At 64.5% G+C, this 18625-nt stretch overlaps 1 protein-coding gene across 4 annotated transcripts in view; it reads right to left on the bottom strand.

The window, feature by feature from the left end:
• Positions 1-1755: 1755 nt before the first annotated feature.
• Positions 1756-18625, bottom strand: part of KIF21B (kinesin family member 21B) — a 44440-nt gene continuing 27570 nt past the window's right edge. The window contains exons 18-36 of one of the 4 annotated variants that reach the window (XR_010941511.1): positions 18126-18358; positions 17868-18015; positions 17582-17776; positions 17397-17498; positions 16098-16263; positions 15863-15914; positions 15635-15692; positions 14708-14913; positions 14555-14629; positions 12859-12972; positions 11314-11352; positions 9474-9610; positions 8515-8695; positions 8231-8395; positions 7913-8030; positions 7133-7303; positions 6301-6500; positions 5716-5909; positions 1756-5310 (exon numbers count right to left, since the gene is read on the bottom strand). Coding sequence is in view for 2 of the 4 variants with exons in the window: in XM_067729856.1 (XP_067585957.1) it covers positions 5253-5310; positions 6301-6500; positions 7133-7303; positions 7913-8030; positions 8231-8395; positions 8515-8695; positions 9474-9610; positions 11314-11352; positions 12859-12972; positions 14555-14629; positions 14708-14913; positions 15635-15692; positions 15863-15914; positions 16098-16263; positions 17397-17498; positions 17582-17776; positions 17868-18015; positions 18126-18358 (2418 nt within the window). In the remaining 2 variants the exon portion in view is untranslated. The remainder of the gene's footprint in view (positions 5311-5715; positions 5910-6300; positions 6501-7132; positions 7304-7912; positions 8031-8230; positions 8396-8514; positions 8696-9473; positions 9611-11313; positions 11353-12858; positions 12973-14554; positions 14630-14707; positions 14914-15634; positions 15693-15862; positions 15915-16097; positions 16264-17396; positions 17499-17581; positions 17777-17867; positions 18016-18125; positions 18359-18625) is intronic. The other 3 variants (XR_010941512.1, XM_067729856.1, XM_067729857.1) reach the window with 3 other exon arrangements.

The following is an 18625-nucleotide window of genomic DNA, read 5'->3' on the forward strand; positions in this document are numbered from 1 at the left end:
CACCTTTTGTGGCCAAAGTCTGGGGGCTGAGGGGGAGTCCGCTGGGTGCAGTCAGCTCCGGGTCCTCCGTCTTCTGGTTTCACCCCTCCCCGCTGGTATGCAGCTGGCGATGCCCCGTTGTCACTTCCCGCAGTCGACAGTAGGCTCTGTCCCGAAGGGCAGAATCCTATGTGAAAGATGGCCTGTGGGGAGCAAGGGTGGGGTGAGACCGGGTGGGAGGTGGCATGGGTGGAGCTCGGTCAGCCAGCCAAAAACAACCGGACTCCGGAGCCACCGCTTCTCCCCGGGGCTGGGAGGCTCCGTGCCCGCCGCGGGGCCGGGGGGATGCATCTCCGTCACTGGCTCAGGGTCCCCCAACTTACCAAGCCCCTTCCTCGTGAGGACCAGGACCCTCTGGGGAGGAACCTTCCTCCGCCCACGGCGACCCCCTCGGCACCATCACCTGTCACCAGCCGTGGGTCCGGATCAGCAGCAGGGCCCGTGCGGGCTGAGGAAGCAGCTTGCTTTGGTATTTGGAAAACAAAGCGAAGAGAGACCCCATTGTCTTCTTAATACAGACCTCAGAAAGGAAAGCTTCCGAGTTGTGGGGGAGGGAAGAAGGTGCAGACTGGCCCCGAGGTGATGGTGCAGGGGTGGGGGGGGGCGGGGAAGGGGGGGATGTGTGGTTTTCAAAAGGAAAAGGCAGGTTTAGATAGTTGCTGACAGCTCATCACTCCACCCGCCAGGATGGCTGTTCTTTCTTCATTCACTCCCACTCTCCCTCTTTAAATGTTTGCTCAGCCTCTGTGGCCACAAGGCGCTGAGGGAATACAGAAAGAAACAAGATGAAGTCAGGACTGACCTCCCCCAAAAGAGGGTACATTTTATGGTATGGGAATTACATCTCAATAAAACTGTTATGAAAAAGTTTTGCTAGAGCTAAACCTGACGAAGCAGAGACTTGCACACACAGCTAGTGCAGAGCATCGGGACTATGGACCCTGAAGTGCATACACTCCTAAGTTATATGAGCATCACCGATGCCTGGAGAACCGTAGTAACGAACAGGATCTAGTGAGTTACAAGCCTGAGAGCAGCTTCGTTTTACAGCAACAACTCTGTGTCTTCCGGGGTGAAGACCACATTACAGGGTTGCTCGGCGTCTCATAGACGTTTTTATGTTAAAAATGGGGCTTTTATGTTCAAAATAATGGGACGTCTAGGCAGAGCACAGAGGATTTTTAAGGCAGTGGGAAAGAGAAAAGGGAATACGAGTTTTTAAGACTGAGAAGCCATGACCTGGAAGCAAACGTCACGCCTTCGGTGGAGCCGTTGGCACGTGTGACCGTTTGTGTTTCTGTCCCCTCCTCCTAAGCCACGAGGAACAGAACCGTCTGGGGGGCAACCCGCATGGCGCCTCCCGCCCGATGGAGCTAGAGGAACGGGTGTCAACCATGACTCTGCCCTTAGCAGCTAGGATGCCCGGCAAGCCGCTTCCTCCGAGATGTTTCTCATTTCAGAAAATGCAAACGCCGCCTGTCACACAGGTAGTGAAAACCCGATGGATGACGCCTGGAACAGTGTCTGGAATGGAGCAGGCGCTCAGGAAACACCGGTGCCCTTGCCTCCAGCTGCGCACCTGTCCCAGGAGGGGACACAGGGCCTGGCCCAGATGCCTGGCCCCGCCCGCCACCAGCCCCTTCCCCCAACCCCTGCCCCAGGGAGGACCACCAGCCCAACATCCGTAGCCCTCAGGGTCACACCACACACCACAGACAAGGGTCATTCGCGTTTTATTTATGACAGCTTCTTAGAACACTCACATCTGGTCCGGGAACAGAAATGTACAGCATGAGGTTTAAATAACTTTCATACACTATGTACAGTCATCGGCAGACGCACAAAACATATATACACCTGTGCTACCACCCAGCGGAGGAGCTGAACCAAACGCAACCCTGCGCCCGGGCAGGGGATAGCTAGACAAGAGCTGGTGGGCAGGGCAGGGCTTCACGGCAGGGGTCTTCTCTGACCCTCGGCTCTTCCCGGAACTGCCCCTGCTTCCCTGCAAGGCCCTCGGGACAGGAGTTCAAAGGGCTGAACTGGGGTGTGGTGCAGCTGGGAGCTCCTCTGATCACTGGGGGAGGGGGAGTAGAACAAAGATGCCTTAGAAGAATCAGAACTTTCCCTGTCAACTCTATCTTTGCACATCAGAGGGTTGGGAAGGGTTTGGGAGCCAAAAGAGGAGGGATTGTGGGGGGTGGCAGCCAAGCCCTGGCTGCTTGGGGTGCAAAGGGACAGAGGCGCTGGGTTTGGGCCACTTGGCGGGAAGGAGCTCAGCACTCTGGCAGGGCAGGCCCTGGCCACACAACACGGTGGTGAGCACACCGGGCGACGTGGGGATGAACGACCAGGGGGTGTGCCGGCACCCAGCCCAGACCGCTTCAGAGGACGCCCGGGAGCCACGCCCCGCAACGGTGGGAGAGGCCAGGACTCCCTGACCGTACAGCAGCCCTGCCCGCGTCTCCGCCACCCCGGGTGGCGTGAGCAGGTCCTGGCGACAGTCCTCCCTCCGGTGGTTTGTGCTTTAAACTCCCTCTGCCCGAGCCACCCGGCCCCTGGCGGGCAGCAGGGCCGGACCATGCCTGGACCCACAGATGGCCTCCCAAGGGGTGGAAGGCGGCACCCGGACCGCCTCAAAGGCTCGGGCGTGCTGGCCTCTCTCAGCCTTCCCCTCTCCTTGGCAAGCTCGAGTCAACTCCAGGTGCCTCGGAGGAGCCAGCCCTGCAGATGGAAGCGAACGCTGGCCTGGTTAACGTTGAGCAGAGGCCTGGCCCAGGACCGCGCCGAGAAGACCGTGGGCAGTGGCCGGAAGACGGTCCCGTCAGGGGCGCTTGCCAGCCAGCTTTGAGAGCTTTCCCGGGGCTCAGCCCCGGGACAGGATACGGGTCAGTGGGGCTGGGATGGACCTGGGATCGAGCATTCAACAATTCGGGATGTCGGGGAAAAAGGGCGCCACTCCGGGGCCCCCAGCCCTGCAAGCCTTTGGGTGGGCACAGCAGGGCGGAAGTAGTAGGATGCGTCCCGGAATCAGGACAGGCTGCGGGCCGAGCCCTGTCGGAGCGAGGGCAGCCCCTGAAGCGGGCGTCCTCGGTCTCCCGCTGGGCAGAGCCTCCTGGGAGGAGCCTCCCGGCCGGGTTTGCCCAGGCCGCCTGCCACCAGCCCTGGCTTGTGCTCAAATCACAACCATTTTGTGCTTCCACATTGAGGATGCTTGTGCATCGAGGGGCGCTGGGGGCCCCCCAACCATGTACCCAGCCCATCCCCGAAGGAGCGGGCAGACTTCAGTGCTCTGGAGCACAGCTGGGAGAGGCTCCCGAGACCTCAAGTTCAGAGTCAGTGCTTCCCGCCAGGACAGCAGAGCCAGCCTGCCGTGAGGTAGCTGACCCACGAGAAGCAGCAGGAAACGGGCAGGGCCTCTGAGCACCTCTCGCGGGCCCAAGGGCCCGTCTGTGCAAGGACAGGCCTGCGGCCGCTGCCCGCTGGCCCCAGGCCGAGGCCTCCAGCCTTGTGTTTCTACAGCTTGTAAACAGTCACGCAGATTCTTCCTTACAGGAGGCAAGGGTGAAGCTTTCTGTTGAGGTGGGGGGAGGGCCGGGGCCCGAGAGGAGAATTGCACCCACTTCTGAGCGGCCGAGGGGGCTCCCGGCACCCCCGCGATGGCCCAGCAGGAGGGATTTCCAGTCCTGAAGACACTGTCCCGGCTCTGGGCGTGTCCCTGCTGCACATCTGCTCCCCCATCGTCGACCCCAAGTCCAGCAGGGGGCCCTCACAGCAGGACGGCTTTCTGAGCTGGGGGGCAGCTCGGAGCAGTGGGGACAGGGCGAGTTCTGCCCTGGCCACGTGGGGAGGGGCACCGAGGGGAGAGCACAGGGCCACCTCCGGAAGATCCAAAAGTCACTGCGTCTTCTGAACAGAGCTGGGGCTCCCGGCGCTCAGACTGAGTGAGGCCAGGAAGCGCAAGACCAGTTAAGCGTCAGAGAAAGTGTGTAAAAAGAAAAAGAATGCGGATTGAACAACATCCCGGGAGCGGGGAGTCCACGGCCCCCAGGAAAGGAGAAACTCAGTGGAATCCATCCTCACCGCTGGCCCTACAGGGAGAGACCCTGGCCTGTGCCAGTTAAGGCTTGAACGCAAGTCTCCTGAATAACCAGGGAAAGACGCCAGGGGCTCTGCCTGGCCGGGGTGAGATGCAGGGGGGCTGGGGAGGGGCCAGGCCGGGCGTGCCGTCCAAGCCCCTTCATGGTGGACGGTCTTCCGAGCTGCTTCCTACGTGGCCCACCCGGGGTTCTGGGAGTGGGGACAGCGGGCAGGAGACCCCGCGGGTGAGAAGACACATGTGGCTCTGCGGGCATGGCTGGTGTAAGGCTGCCCGGGGCGGGTGCCAGGCCCCGGCGTAGGAAGGCACTGACGCGCCAAGCGGCCGGAGGCGGGGGCACTAGAGCGGCCCCCGGGTGAGGTCGGGGACGGGCCCAGGCTGCAGAGTCAAAGGGGAGCCGCCCTCCTCTGCAAAGCAAATGGAGGGCGGGGGGCGGATCCCCTCTGGGACTGCTGGCCCCTAAGAGCTGAAGGAACAAGCTTGTGGGAAGAAACTTCAAGTCAGTTTCCAGGAGGCAACAGCAAAAAATAAAACTAAAAAATAAATTAAATAACTGAAGGACGCTGACCGTCTCCCCAAAGGAATCTTTCTAGCAGCTCCACCGTGGTCCCAGCAGAAAGGGACCCAAAGAATTGCTGGGGTCCACGGGGAGTGGCCACTGGTGGCCGAGGGGCTAAGGTCAGCTGCAGGGCCAGCTGCCTGCACCTGGTTTCCATGGTTACCTGAGGGCTATCTTTCTGGGCTCAGAGGCAGGTGCAGTGGCTGGGCCAGAGAATGTAGGGGAGGCCTGCTGGCCGGAGGGGCACGGAGAGGGCTGCCCCACCTCCCGGACAGGCCCCCCGGGCCAAGGCTGGAGGAAGGGCGTGGCCAGCGCGGCAAGAGAACCCGGGACAGGTGGGGGGGTGGGGGCAGGCTGCAGGGAGAGAAATGAGGGGAATTTGGCTTCACAGCTTAATTAGCTCCCCGACCTCCCTGTCCCCAAGAGGAGGGGCCGGGAGGGGGCAGTGTCCCGTAGGAAGGTCGGGGAGAGGAAGGTGGGCAGGAGGCCCACAGCCTCTGTCCCCCGGGCGCCGCCCCGCTGGGCCGAGGGTCAGGCTGTCCTCTGAGCTCACTTCTAGTGGGGGCCGCTGGGTACCAGGCGCCGGGCACTCCAGAACTTCACTGTCAGGTCACTGGGCGGAGCAAGAGAGGGCTGGTCAATTCCTGAAGAGGCCACGGCGGGCCACCCTCGAACAAAGCACGGGCCACATCCCCCAACTTGCCAGGCGGGGCTGGGACCCAGGGGCAAGCGTTACTTGGGCCGAGGGTGGCTGCAAGGGTGGAGGGGAGCTGGGCAGAGGGAGGGGCCTGCGGTCACCAAGGCCCCACAGGCTTCTGAGCACGGCTGCTCTCCGTTGTTGCTATTTTGTTTTCTTGTCCAGGCCTGAATGCTCCCCCTCTGCTCTCTGCCCCCTGGCACCCCTCTCCTGGGGGTCTGCCCCCCGTCCATGCTCGGAAAGAAGAGGGGCAGGCGGGGCAATCTCGGGGCAGGCAGGATACGGGGGGAGAGAAGGGAGAGGAGTAAAACAATCTCGTACCGTCAAGAAGCAGCTCAGATCGAAGTGGAGAAAGAGGGGAAAGGCAAGAGGGGGAGGATGGGGGTGGAGAGAGGAGAGCGGAGGGGCGCGGAGGTCAGGGCAGGGTGGTGGCTCGGCCCTTTATGGCCAGGACTCGGCGCGGAAGGCAGGGGGTGAGTCCAGGGACGTAATTCCACAACTTTACCCGGCAGTCACTGTGGGGGGAGAGGCAGGGGGAGGCGGGAAGGGGGAGGCGGAGACAGGGAACGTGGTCGGAACAAGAAGGAAAAAGAAGAGGCCGTCTGAGCAGCTGCCCCTGGGACAGAGGGCCTGGGCGTCCCTGGATGGGACCAGAGCTGGGGCTGAGGGAGGCGGGCTGCTCTGTGGTCTGAGATACCTGCACAGGGGTCCAGGCTGCTGTGTCAGGGGCAGGAAGGGCTGGGACACGGGGGGTGGTCCCAGCCTGGGGCCCAGCACCCCCCTGGGCGCTCTGTGAAGGCGGGCTCAGGCCAGGGGCGCCGCGGGGTCTGCTCCATGCCCTGGCCTCGGGGACAGCGCCCGGGACAGGGTGGAGAACAGGAGCAGAGCTCTCTGCCCGGCACCCACCTGGAGGCGCTGAAGATGTGCCTGGCGTTGGTGCACATGGCATTGATGGGGCTGTCGTGGCCCTTGATCTCGCCAATGGGCGTGAAGTTGTCGACGTTCCAGACCTTGATGACGCCTGCGCGGCAGGCGCTCAGCAGCATGGGGCGGCCCGGGACGAAGGCCAGGGCGCACACCCAGTCCTTGTGCGCCGTGGGGATTTGCTGCGGGAGGAGCGAGCCGTGAGGGCGAGAAGCGGGGAGCCCTGCCCCAGGCTCTAGAGGTGAGTCCCTCATTCCTGCTCCCATGCTCCACCCTGAGACCCTGCACTGGTACAGAGACCTTTAGCCCTCAGAGGGGTCGGAAGAGAAGGAAGGGGGAGACTGGTCAGACCGGGGGCTGAGAGCAGACCCTTCCTGAGAGCTGCTGCCTGAAGGCAGATGGTGGAGGCAGGAGAGGGTGCCGGCCAGGGGGGTCACTGGGGGGAAGAGGGTGACGGCCGGTGGGGGGGCACAGGAGGGAGAGGGTGCCGGCCGGGGGAGGGGCACTGGGGGGAAGAAGAGGGTGTAGACCGGGGGGGGCACTGGGGGGAAGAGGGTGACGGCCGGGGGGGTCACTGGGGGGAAGAGGGTGACGGCCGGGGGGGTCACTGGGGGGAAGAGGGTGTAGACCAGGGGGGCACTGGGGGGAAGAAGAGGGTGTAGACCGGGGGGGCACTGGGGGAAGAGGGTGCTGGCCAGGGGGGTAAACACAGGTGGGGAAGAGGCTGCAGAAGTGGCAGGCTTGGGGGGCTCTGGGCCAGGACACAGGGCCCCCAAGCCCTGCCCGGGGACCGCCTCTCCGCAGCCCACTGCACCTGCATGAGCTCCTGCTGCGCCAGGTCCCACTTCTTGACGCCGTTATCCCGGGAGCCGCTGAACAGGACGTCCCCCTGGATGGCCAGACACTCAATGCCATCGTAGTGCGGGGGCTCGAAGTTGTGGGTGGGGCCGACGGTGCCCGTCACACACTCACCCAGCTGGAACATCTGCGGAGGAGGGGCGGGAGGGAGGCTGTGGGGGGGGCTTCCCGGGGGACAGGAACTGGGGTCAGGGAGGCTGACTCAAGGTGGGTTTGGGGCGTGAGCCTCCTACTCAATTTTTTAATAAATAAATATAACAGTACTTGTACTTTAAATAAAACCATTCATCACAACCCCACCGCCCTCTTTCCCTTTTTATCCACTGCTTCCCAGTCTCCAGCCCTGTACCTACGTTTGCAATGACACAACCAGGGAGCAAACAGCACCAGGGCTGACTTGTGCTCTTTGTGGGTTTTTTTCGTATTTATCGTGTACTCAGTTGTGCTGCATCCCGTCCTGTGGGTTTGCCCTAATTTTCTTGCCTGTTGTTCTACCTGTGGACACTTAGGTTCTTTCTGACTTTTCAGCACATGTACAAGATCACGCGTCAGTCTTGGCCTCCTGCACAGACCTTGCTCCTTGGGGGTGATTTTTCAGCATAAATCCCCAGGGCTCTCATTATTTCCCATGAGTCCCAAGGCAGTGGAAGGAGAGGGCCAAGGTAAGGAGAGTAGGAGGAGAACAGAGCCGCCACTGAGCCCGGCCTCAAGGTCAAGGTCAAGGACTTCTCCGTACCTTAACGTAGTGGTCCTTGGAGCCGGTCACCACCAGGTCGTGCTGGCTGGCGGTCTGGGCGACCGTCAGGCACATCACAGGGCCGATGTGGCCAGTCAACTTGCCGACGGGCTGGAACCTGTAGGGGAGGAGAGGCCCAGCCGGGGGTGCGGGGGTTGGATCGGGGGGACCCTGGGGTGGGGTTGGGGGTCTACCCTGGGGTGATATGCCGGCCAGGGGACTATCCCCCCTCAGAGCAAGATGGAGACCCAGGCACGAGCCGCCTGCAGCCCGGGGCCGCCCCGGGGGTCCCCGCCCCTGCCCGGGCCCCTCCCCGACCTGTTGAGCTCCCAGATGCGGACGGCGTTGCCCGAAGCGGCATACAGCATGCTGCCCGAGGGGCTGAGGGCAATCTGGTTGATCTGGTGCTCTCCCTGAGCGCTGGTGATGGTGCGGGTGGACGCAGCCGCACAGGCGTCCCCTGAGACCACCTGGCCTGAGGACCTGCCCGTGAGGAAGAGAGGCAGGGTCAGAGGTAAGGGCTGGACTGTCCCTCGCGGGTCTCCTGGGCTGGGTCCTGGCTCCTGCCCCACCACCAGTGCGAGCCGGGCGAGACGACTTACGTGAGGGTCCGGACGCACTTGGCCGAGTCTCGGATGTCCCACACCTTGATGTAGGAGGTGGACACGGAGAACACGAGCCCAGAGAGGCTGCAGTACTTGATGGAGACCACGTTGCTGGGGTGACCCTTCAGAGCTGCGATCTCCTGCCCCGTCACCAAGTTCCACATCTTACAGCTGCGGTCTGCGAGAGAGCGGGCGTGAGTGGGGGACAGCCATCACGGCCGGGGCCCGGGGAACTCCCGTCCCCACAGCCACCGGGGCCGCCAAGGCCAGGGGAGGTGGTCCAGGGTTGCCCAGCGGATGGGCTCCGGGTCCGGGGGTGGAAACGTGCTCCCGCCTGCTCCCGTGGCGCACGGACGAGCCCGGCACTTCCCACCAGGGCTTCTCGGGCAAACGCCCACCAACGCCAGGTTCATGGGGCATCGCCGGGGCTGGGGTAAAGCTCCCGTGCCTGCCAATCGCCGACCAAATTAATGAACGATGGCAAGCAAGTCTCGGGGGAAAACTTGGAAGCAATGAACCTCACCTTGATTCACAACCCTCTCCCTCCTGCCACGCAGGTGGGTGTATACACACTTCCCACTGTTCTATTAGCTACCTCCTGCACAGCTGCTCTTCCTGCCGGAAGGTAACGTTTTCTGACTGTCGCTGGGATTAAAGAATCGTAGGAAGTGCGCAGCCCTAAGTGCTGGGCTCGGGGAGGGGCTGAGATGAGCAAAGGCGGGGCACCTGACACGCTTCCTGGAGTTCCGGAGGCAGGTCTGGAAGGAGGTACTGGATGGAGACCCCAGAGCCAGCTAGGAGGGGAGGCCCGGGGTGGGGAGCCCTGAGCCCCGGCAGGAGACCCCACCTCCTCAACCTGGCGGCTGTGATCCTGTCTCCTGCGCAGCCCGCTCTGGCAAAGGGAGCGGGAGGGCGGGAGGCCCTGACCCCACCTGGCTGGTCCGGGTTCCGCCCACCTTTGGACCCTGTGAAGAGCAGCTCATCCGTGGCGTCCAGGCAGAGGATGGGCTTGGTGTGGCCCTCGGCCATGGAGACGCACTGCAGCGGGGCCGTCCGCGCGCCCCTGGCTCCTCCGACCGGGGTGATGATGCCCCTTCCCGGGAGAGAGGGAGAGAGGCGCCCGTCAGCCCGGGACCGCGGCCAGGCTGCGCGAGGCTCCCGGGTGAGGGACAGGCGCAGGGGCACTCGGGCTGTGGCAGGGGCTCCAGCCACAGCCCCCCAGGTCCGAGAGCCGCGCAGACGGGGGCCTGTGGTGCAGCCTCTCAGTTGCCATCCTGAGCACTTCTGGGGAGCAAGCCCGGCCGGGCACGGCCAGGGGCCAGGACACACGGGAGTCTCCTCCATCGCCTGCCTGACCCAGAACCCAAGACACACATGCCCCCAGGCCCCAGCCGGGCGGGGCAGAGGCCCCAGAGCTGGATGGGCTCCTCCAGCACCTCGGCGTCCACAGGGAGGGTGGAGGAGTGCGGAGAGGGAGGGCGCCCAGGCCGCCACGCCGGGGCAGAGACGCGCGCATGCAGGCGTGCACGTCACCTCCACCTGGGCCCCTTTGGACCAGTGTGGTCAGATCCGTGACTGTCATCTGCAAAGGGCTAAGTCCCTCTGGGGAGCCCTGCTCAGCTCTGTGGGAAGAAAGTGCAGGCCCCTGTGGGGAGCGGAGCTGGCATGGCCCCCTCCTCCCCACAAACACTCAGAGGTGAAGGACGCCTGTCCTGAGCGGACCTGAGGACTTCGCTACACACCAGCCTCCTGGAGGGCCTGAGGAGGAGGATTTTTTTTCCCACTGAGGGTCTCTAGGAACGAGCCCCTGGCCAAGCCACGTGCACGTCTGAAACATGGCCTATTCTTTCCAAAGACAGCGCCGCCCCTGTGGCCGAGAGCGTCTGACGTGACCGATGCCCCGCCCTGCCCGCAGCTGCTCAAGAGCCCGCGGACTCCACCGGCGCCCCCACGGACGGCGGCTGGACAGGCCCAGCTGTCCCCGCTGTCGCAGGCACGCGAACAGTCCTGCCCCCAGCTCCCCGCTTCTGACGCTGGCTTGGGCCCAGGGGAAGGAGCCGGGGAAGGAGCCCAAGACAGCAGTGGGAAGACCCCAAGTTACAAGGATAACCCTCCGCCCATGGGAGAGGCCAGGGGGTGAGGGGGTGGGTGGCAGCCTTGCAGCCAGGGGCGTCACCCCCGGGGGCAGGAACAGTGAGTGGCGGTTGCCCTGGGGGCAGGAACAGTGAGTGGCGGTTGCCCCAGAAGAGCAGAGGGAGCCCTCAGCCCAGGGTGGCCCTTTCCCAGCCGGGGCTCAGGCCCACCAGGTCCTGGGACTTGCCCCTTGTTATGCAGCAGGAGGGCTGCGCGCGCGTGCGTGTGCGCGCGTGTGTGCATGTGCGCGGGGCTGGCTGAGGGAGAAAGGTCTCCTGGTACTCCTGGCCTTCGGGCCAGGAGTCGTGGGCAGGGCCACTTCTCTTTCAGAGCCAAGGTCGGTGAGGGAGCCCCCGACACAGCTGAGTAAAAGCTGGGACGCTGAGCCTGCGCGACCTCCAGCAGCCTTCCTCCAGGGCTCCGGCCCCCCAGGCTCCCGTGCCCGCCCCTCCCACCCGGTGACAAGCCACCAGAAGCCATGCCCTCCAGAGCCCCCAGCTCCAGCCTGGCGCAGTCAGAGGCCACGAAGCACCCACGAGAGAGGAACCAGGAGTGAGAAGGGCGGGAGGGGGTCTGGGGCAGCCACGGAGAGGAGGGGCCGCATGCTGAGGCCAGGGTGTGGGGAAGAGGGACAGAAAGGGAGCAGCGAGCCATTCTGTGTACCTCAGGACCTCCGACAAAGAGGAGTCGCTGTCATCAGACCTGGGGGCAGAAAATTAGCTGGATTAGGGGGAGAGAGGGACACACACGAGGGAGCAGAGGCGGCAGCAGCGTGGGGAGGTCAGAGGGTGGTTATTCTCTGCAGGGGGAGCGGAGAGAGGAGAGGAAGGAGGGCCTGAGGGCAGTGGAGAGGAGGTGGGGCAGGCCGGGGAGCTTGGGGCGGGGATGGGGGTGCGGAGGGGCAGAGGGGACACGGGCCTTGCTGGTCCCAGGATCTCGGCTGCCTCACTGCACAAGCTGGGGGCCCCCTGCCCCCTGAGCGACGCTGCGCCTCCTCCCACCCCTCCCAGGAGCAGGCCTCTCCCAGCAGAGCTTCAGAGACCTGCTGATCCCCAAGCACGGGCCCCACGGGCTGCTGGACGGTGCCCGGCAGCTGCCTCTGCACACACATGGGCCCAACACCCGGGCCACCGGGCAGGACCGGGGTCTGGAAGCCCCCGGGGCTGGGATGCCAGGGTCCCACCCAGAGCTGCTGAGAGGGACCTGTCAAGGTGTGAAGGGCCCCTGGCCGGCATGGGGGTCCCCTGGCTGGCGTGAAGGGCCCCTGGCTGGCATGGGGGCACCCTGGCTGGCATGGGGGTCCCCTGGCTGGCGTGGGCCGGGCTCGGTGCTGTCTTCCCGCAAGGGGGGCCACGGCAGGTTTGGGGCAGGAGCGATGTTTTGCCTCTGTGAGGAGAGGCGATGCAGGCAAAGGAGTAGCACTTTGTAGCCTGGGCTCCGCCAAAGGACAGAGGAGCTGTTGGAGCCGAGAGGAGCCCTCCGGGGGCTGCAGAAGGTTGGGTGTCGGGGGTGCCCAGCAGTGTGGGGGGCCCGGAGGGGAGCAAGGAGGGCGGGGCCTCTCTCTTCGCCACCGCAGAGGCCCACAAGTCAGAGACCCCAGGTGTGGGCCCAACTCGGCTGCTTTCTAGGTGTCCCGGGGCCCCTGAGCCTCATCTCCTCTTTGTCCTCGCGGCTGGTTTATATACTCCGGGCGGAATCATGTGTGTGCCAGCCTGGGGCGGCGCCGGGGGGCGGTGCCCACCGCACTGGGAGGTGAGTGTCCAGCGAGAGCGCTCAGTAGGGGTGAGCTGACCCCACCATGTGACAGAAACGGGGTCTCCTTCTGCAGGGACCCTCCACAAGGGCGCTGGGGCGTGGCCTGAACATTAGCGGGGGTGGGGTGTGTGTGTGCGTGACTGAAGCGAAGGGAGGGGCTTCAGAGAAGAATCAGCATCAGCAGAGAAGGCAGGGGCAGCTCTGGGTAGGCCCTCGGCGTGCCCGACTGCCCGGGCCTGGCCCCGTGGCTTCCTTCGTGCCCTCTCCTGCGGTCCCCACACGCTCAGGGGACGGGAGGGGTCCACGGGCAGCACAGAAAGGGCAGAGGTGCCGGGAGAAGGGCCAGCGCAGCACACCTAGCGTCTCCCCGCTGCCCGCCTGCCTGCGGCCAGGACCCGCCTGCAGCCTCCCTGTCCCCTCTGCGCCCCCCGCCCCCCGGCGCCCGGCTCTTACTTGTCCAGCGCCGACCCCTGGCTCTGGTTACTGGTGAGACGAGAGAAGACGTTTCGGTCATTCCGGGGCCGAGTGGGAGGGGACGAGGGGGGCGTGAACCCCACGTCTGTGGACCTGGCAGGTGAGCAGGACAGAGCGGCAGCCGTCAGTCACTGCGCCTCTGCCCACGGGCATGCGCACGCGGCGTCGCCTGCACCACCTTCCGTCTGGTTGTGCGGCCGGCAGGGCAGGGGGTCCTACGGCCCAGCTCCTGCTCGGCCCCCAGGGGTTGGTCCTCGTGATCCGTGGGTTCCGCATTTGGGAATTAATTCACCTGCTCGCCAAAGCCTATCTGTCAGCCCCAAACAACACCCGCAGGGTTCCTGGTCATCTGCAGGCATGAGGACCCAAGTGCACATCTTCCCAGCTGAGGTCAAAAGAGGTGGCCCTACCTCCCTCACAGTGTACACAGCGCCCTTTCCAGTCTATTTAGTGCCATGATTTTCAAATGTTTGTGCTTTTGGTTGGTGAGTTCAGTGTTTAAAATGGCCCCGAAGATGGTGCTGCAGGGCCAGCTGGTGTCCGGAGCTCAAGGAAGCTGGGACGTGATTTACAGAGAAGATACGTGTTAGATGAGCTACGTTCAGGCGTGAGCTCTAGGGCTGTTGGCCCTGAGTTCAATATTAATGAGTCAATGGTACATATTGGATTAGGTGTCTTTAAACAGAAACTCACATGACGGGTTGATGAAAACCCTGGGACCAGAGGCTCCCAGGAGCCCAGCCCTGTATTTCCCGGGAACAACGGCTCAGGATTCGCTAAGTCGTGTTCACGGTGACTTGACAACACAACTGCCACAAACAGCGCGACCTGATCTCCAGGGAAGAGTCCAAGGCCTCGTGACGCCACCCCTTCCAGCACCCACGGCCCTGCTCTTTGGAGGGTGGTCCTCAGGCTCAGCCCATCCTCCCTCCCTTTGGAGGGTCATCACGAGACCAGCCTACATTCCCCCCAATTGCAACTCAGTGTGTTCTCTCTGTCACGGGGGGCGGGATGGTCTGTGGGGCCCCGGGTGCACAGATGCCCTTGCAACTCCTCCCACCAAAGGCCCATCTGAAGCCACGGGCATGGGCGGCTGGACCGGAGGGAGGGACAGGCGCATGTCCCCCTCCCGACAAGGCAGGTGCATGAGGTCATCCTGAGCCCCTGCCCTTCTGCTACTTCGCTGTGTGACCTGGGGAGGCCACCGAACATCTCTGAAAATTAAGGCGACCCTGAGAGGCATCGGGATACCCGAAGAAGCCCGTGGGGCCCCGTAAGTGAGTGGCTGGCCGGCTGGGGACTGTCCTCGGTCCTGCATCCCCTCCCAGGACTGTCCTTACTCACCTACGCTCCGCCCACAGGACAAGACCTTGAAAGGGGCTGAGGCCTTCCAAGGACCCCTGGCCGTGAACGGGGCTGAGCCCACTGGCCCCGTGACCAGGCCAGGCCACTGCAAATCCGCCCACGCTGAGCTCACGGCAGCCGGCAGTTTTTAGCAGCGGCCTTGGCCACCAGCTCAGGTGCTTATGGAGAGACTGTTTCCTGAGCCGCAGCTGACGAAGTGAGGAAGGGGCCGTGGGGGGGGGGCCGAGCGGGGCCGGATGAAAGTGTGCAGGACGGTGTACAGTGGGCCTCCCAGCGATTCCTGCCCCCAGGGTCTAGAACGTGTCCTCACCTGATGGGCTGCCCTCGGTCATATGACTTCCTTCGGGTCAGAGGGGACGTCTCCGCTCCTCGAGACTGCCGGGGGCTGGAATGCAGGGCCCGGTGAGGCCCGGGCCCACCTCCCGGGCCCACCCACACCCCCACCACTCCGCTCCCTCCTTACAAAGTGCTCCCTCTGCTGGGCAGGCTGATGGTCCGAGAGACCTTGTCCCGGTAGTAGGGATCTCGGATGGAGAAGCCCACTCGGTCCTCTTTGATCTCCACGAGGGAGGCCAGGGACTTAGTGATGTTCTTGGTGGACACCTCCAGCGGGGGTCCCAGGCACTCGGCAGACACGGCCTTCATCTGGGCGGACAGCTTGGGCTCACCCTGAGACAGGAAGGGCTGGGTGGACACACTGCCCAAACACGATGGCACAGAACGGGGAGCTGGGGGAACTCCAGCGGGGAGATGCGCCGCCGGCCCGAGGCAGAGGAAGTGATGGAAGGGCCCCGGCAGACACGACCCAGGCACGTCTCCCGAGGCTTCTGGAGAAGCCAGACTGACAGGAAATGCCTCTGCTGCCCTTCTTTAGACTTCGCAGACAGAATGGCAGGTTGACCTCTGCTGCTCACCAGCTAATCAGTTACTCAGAGGCTGTGCACAGGGCGCCGCTCCCAGTCTGCAGGGCTCTCCCTTCTCTCTTTACTCAGTCCTGTTTCGTGGTTCCGTCTAGTCTAGCAGCTGCTCCCTCAGTGTCAGACAGACTCCCTCCCTGCTGAGTCAGCAATCCGCACGCACAGTAACTAGACATCCAGGGTGGGTCTCTGACTCACATCAGGAGGCAGAGTCTTGGTGGGGAAGTGGGTGAGTTCTGACAGCGAGGCCTCGGGCTATGATGATGTCATTCCACCCACTTCAAAAGGAATGGGCTGTAACGGGTCACACATCTGGGCACCCCGACCCTTTCCAGGTCAGACCCTTCTTGGCCACCGCATCCCAGATGGAGGCAGTACTGGGTTGGGGCTGAGGGTAGGGGTAGAGCCCCAGGAAGGTGGGGATCAGGCTGCGGGAAGCCCCCCGCCCCCGGCCGCCTTCTGGTGGGGCTCACCTTGAACTTGAAGTCGTCATGGCTGGTGGAGCCTTTCATGGTGAATGACTGGGAGAAGCTAAGGAAAAAGCAGAGGAGGGCCAGGATGCCGACAGCTGATGTCCCGGCTCCCTGGGACTTAGGTTCATGGGTCCCAAAGAGCCCCCAAGCCCAGGCTCAGCCCTCGACCCCCCGGCAACCCCCCAACCCAGCCCCAGGCACATGCTCGCTCCCAACCTGGAAACTCACCTCCCCTCCGAGAACTCAGACACCTCCTCATCTGTGCTGGCGTAGCCGTTCTCTGCCAGGGAGGAGGGAACCGAGGGGTGAGGCCCCACCGAGCCCTCCCCCTCCCTCCCACCCCTCACCCTCTGGGATTGGACTGCGGCCTCCGGGGAGCCTGGGGGAGGGAGGGTCTCTGAGGCGGGAGGCAGGGAGCCCCGGGGGTCCCTGGGGGCCCCGAGGCCTGCCCCCCGCCCTGTACCCTGCTGCACGTTGTGGATGAGGGCCTGCAGCTCGGGATGGGCCTCGGCCTTCTCGCGCAGGGCGTCAAGCAGCAGGTGGTTCTGGGAGGGGCCCGCTATGTCTGTCTGCCTCAGCCGTCCCTCCAGCAGCCGGATCTGGGCCTCCTTCTGGGCTACCTGCAGCCCCTGAGGGCAGGGAGCGGGGAGGCCTGGGGTTACCCCACCCGGCCTGGGGCTGGGGGGGCCCCCGTCACTGCCCTCCCAGGATCTGCTCCCAAGCAGACGCCTCCCCGCTAGCTCCCAGGCCCCAGCCTGTGCCCATCGCAGACCTGTGATGCACCCCCCAGCCCCCCTAGTTTCCCCCGCATCCACGCTGGGGGGCACACTCCCCGTCATGGGCAGAATCGTATCCCCAGAACGCATGTGTAGGTGCTGTAACCTCCAGGACCTCAGAACGTGACTGTGTTTGGAGACGGGCTCTTCAGGAGAGCATAACGTTAAAATGAAGTCTCGAGAGGGGGCCCTAACCCCTGTGACCGGTGTCCTTATAAGAGGAGGAAATCAGGACACAGACACACACAGAGGGAGGACCTCAGGAAGGGCGAAGCTGAGTCTACAGGCCCAGGAGCGAGGCTCAGAGGGACCCGCCCCGCCTACACCTCGATCTCTGACCCCAGCCTCCAGGACCGGGGGCAGCAGAGGTCTGCTGTTTAGGCCCCCTGTCCGCGGTGCTGGCCGCCGCAGCCCCGGCGGAGGAACATGCTCCCAAGTGGCAAAGCAGAGCTGCGAGAGCTCCCTGGGCGGGCGAGGGGTCAAGGAGGCCAGGCCCCTCTGCCCCTTCCCCGAGCTGCCCCGCAGGCACAGACCCCAGGGGAAGGAAGTCCCCACGGCCAGCGCTCTGTCGGGCAGAGGGGACAGGGGACCGACACAGGCCAAGGGATGCCTTCTGTTCCTGCACGATGCCACTGACCCCACTCCTGGGCAGAGCATGTCTGTTTGTTCCTGTTGCCCCACCGGAAGCGCGTGCGCGCACACACACACGCTGCCCCCTCCACCTCCGCGGGCTCAGGCCCGGCCCTACTCTGGACGGGCTCGCACCAGATGTCAGGGTCGCCCCCGCTGGAGGCCCTGCTGTGTGCCAGGTGCCACGCCAAGCCTCTGGCCCCGTCATCTCGTTAAAGCCGCGCGCGCAGCAAGCCGTCAGCCCGCTTTGCAGCCTCGGTGCTCGCCGGCGCCTGTGAGGGACGCTGCCAGGCGCTGCCGGGCGCTGTACGCTTCGCCTCAAGGGCGGGTCCCGGGTCTGCCCGCCGCCGGCCTACCTTGTCGATGGACGCCTTGAGGAAGTTGTCTAGCAGGAGGCGGGCTTCGGCCAGGGAGCAGGAGCTGATGACCACCGACGTGTCTGTGGAGTCCAGCTCCTCCTGGACCGGGAGGCGGAGGGCCCGCGTCACCAGGGCTGCCGCCCCCGGCCCCGGCGCCCTCCCGCTGCCCCGCCCACAGGCACCTTGGTCTCCTCCAGCTGCACAATGGTGGCCTGGCAGTCGCCGATGCTGTCGTTGATGTAGTCGATGTTGGCCGCCAGCACCTCGATCTCCTCTGCCAGCTCCTGCAGACCCTTCTCCTCCTCCGGGCTCTCGGCCTGCAGCCGCTCCCGCTTCCTCCTCAAGGCCTCCTGCAGGAGGGACAGCTCCTCCCTTTTCTGGGGGGAGGAAGGAGGCCTCAGGCTGCTGCCCAGGCCCGGCGGCCCTGCCCGCAGGGAGGAGGGACGGGGGGGCGGAGCTGGGGGGCACCTTGATGAGCCGCTCCATGTCAGCCTCCAGGTTGGCGATGGCCATCCTCTGCATGACGATGTCGACGATCCTCCGCTCCAGCGACTGCCACTTGAGCCTGGCGGCCTTGCTGAAGCTCTGGCCGGCCCCCTTCTTCTGGAACTTCTTTCTAGGGGGGCAGAGGCAAAGGGGCGGGGGCAGGACCACCCTCAGCCGCTGCAGCCGACGGTCGAGGGGACCCTGGCGCTTGCCTCCCCCAGGTGCTCCCGGCCGCCTCACCTGGCAGGGCGGGCGCCAGACACGGGGGGCATGGGGTGGTTCTCCAAGAAGTGGCTGATCTTGTGGTCCCACTGGCGCACGATGGTGGAGACGGAGCGCGCCCCCGACTCGGCCTCGGACGAGGTGGTGCTGGCCGACACCTCGGCGCCCGAGTCCAGCACGGGCGACTTTGGTCCCACTCGGCCCGCCACCCGCTCCGACATGGGCTTGGCCAGACGCCTCAGTGCAGAAACCTGGGGGCCCAGAGGAGCAGGACCCAGTGGACAGGGTGCCCCCAGCCTGCGGAAAGGCCCAGGTTGGGGCGCGGGGCAAGGAGAATGCAGGGCCGCTCCGTCCTGGCCTGGGTTTGGGACTGAGAAAGGTCCAAAGGGTCTTCAACGTGAAATGGACACAAAAGAGGCTCCCTGTCCTTTTGAAAAGTTAGCCACTGCGGCAGGCATCTGGACCAGAGCCTGCAGCCCACCCCCAGCCTCAGCACTCTAGGTGAGAAAGGCCCTCCC

This window comes from Pseudorca crassidens, chromosome 2 (genome assembly GCF_039906515.1).
Source record: "Pseudorca crassidens isolate mPseCra1 chromosome 2, mPseCra1.hap1, whole genome shotgun sequence".
Taxonomy (NCBI): domain Eukaryota; kingdom Metazoa; phylum Chordata; class Mammalia; order Artiodactyla; family Delphinidae; genus Pseudorca; species Pseudorca crassidens.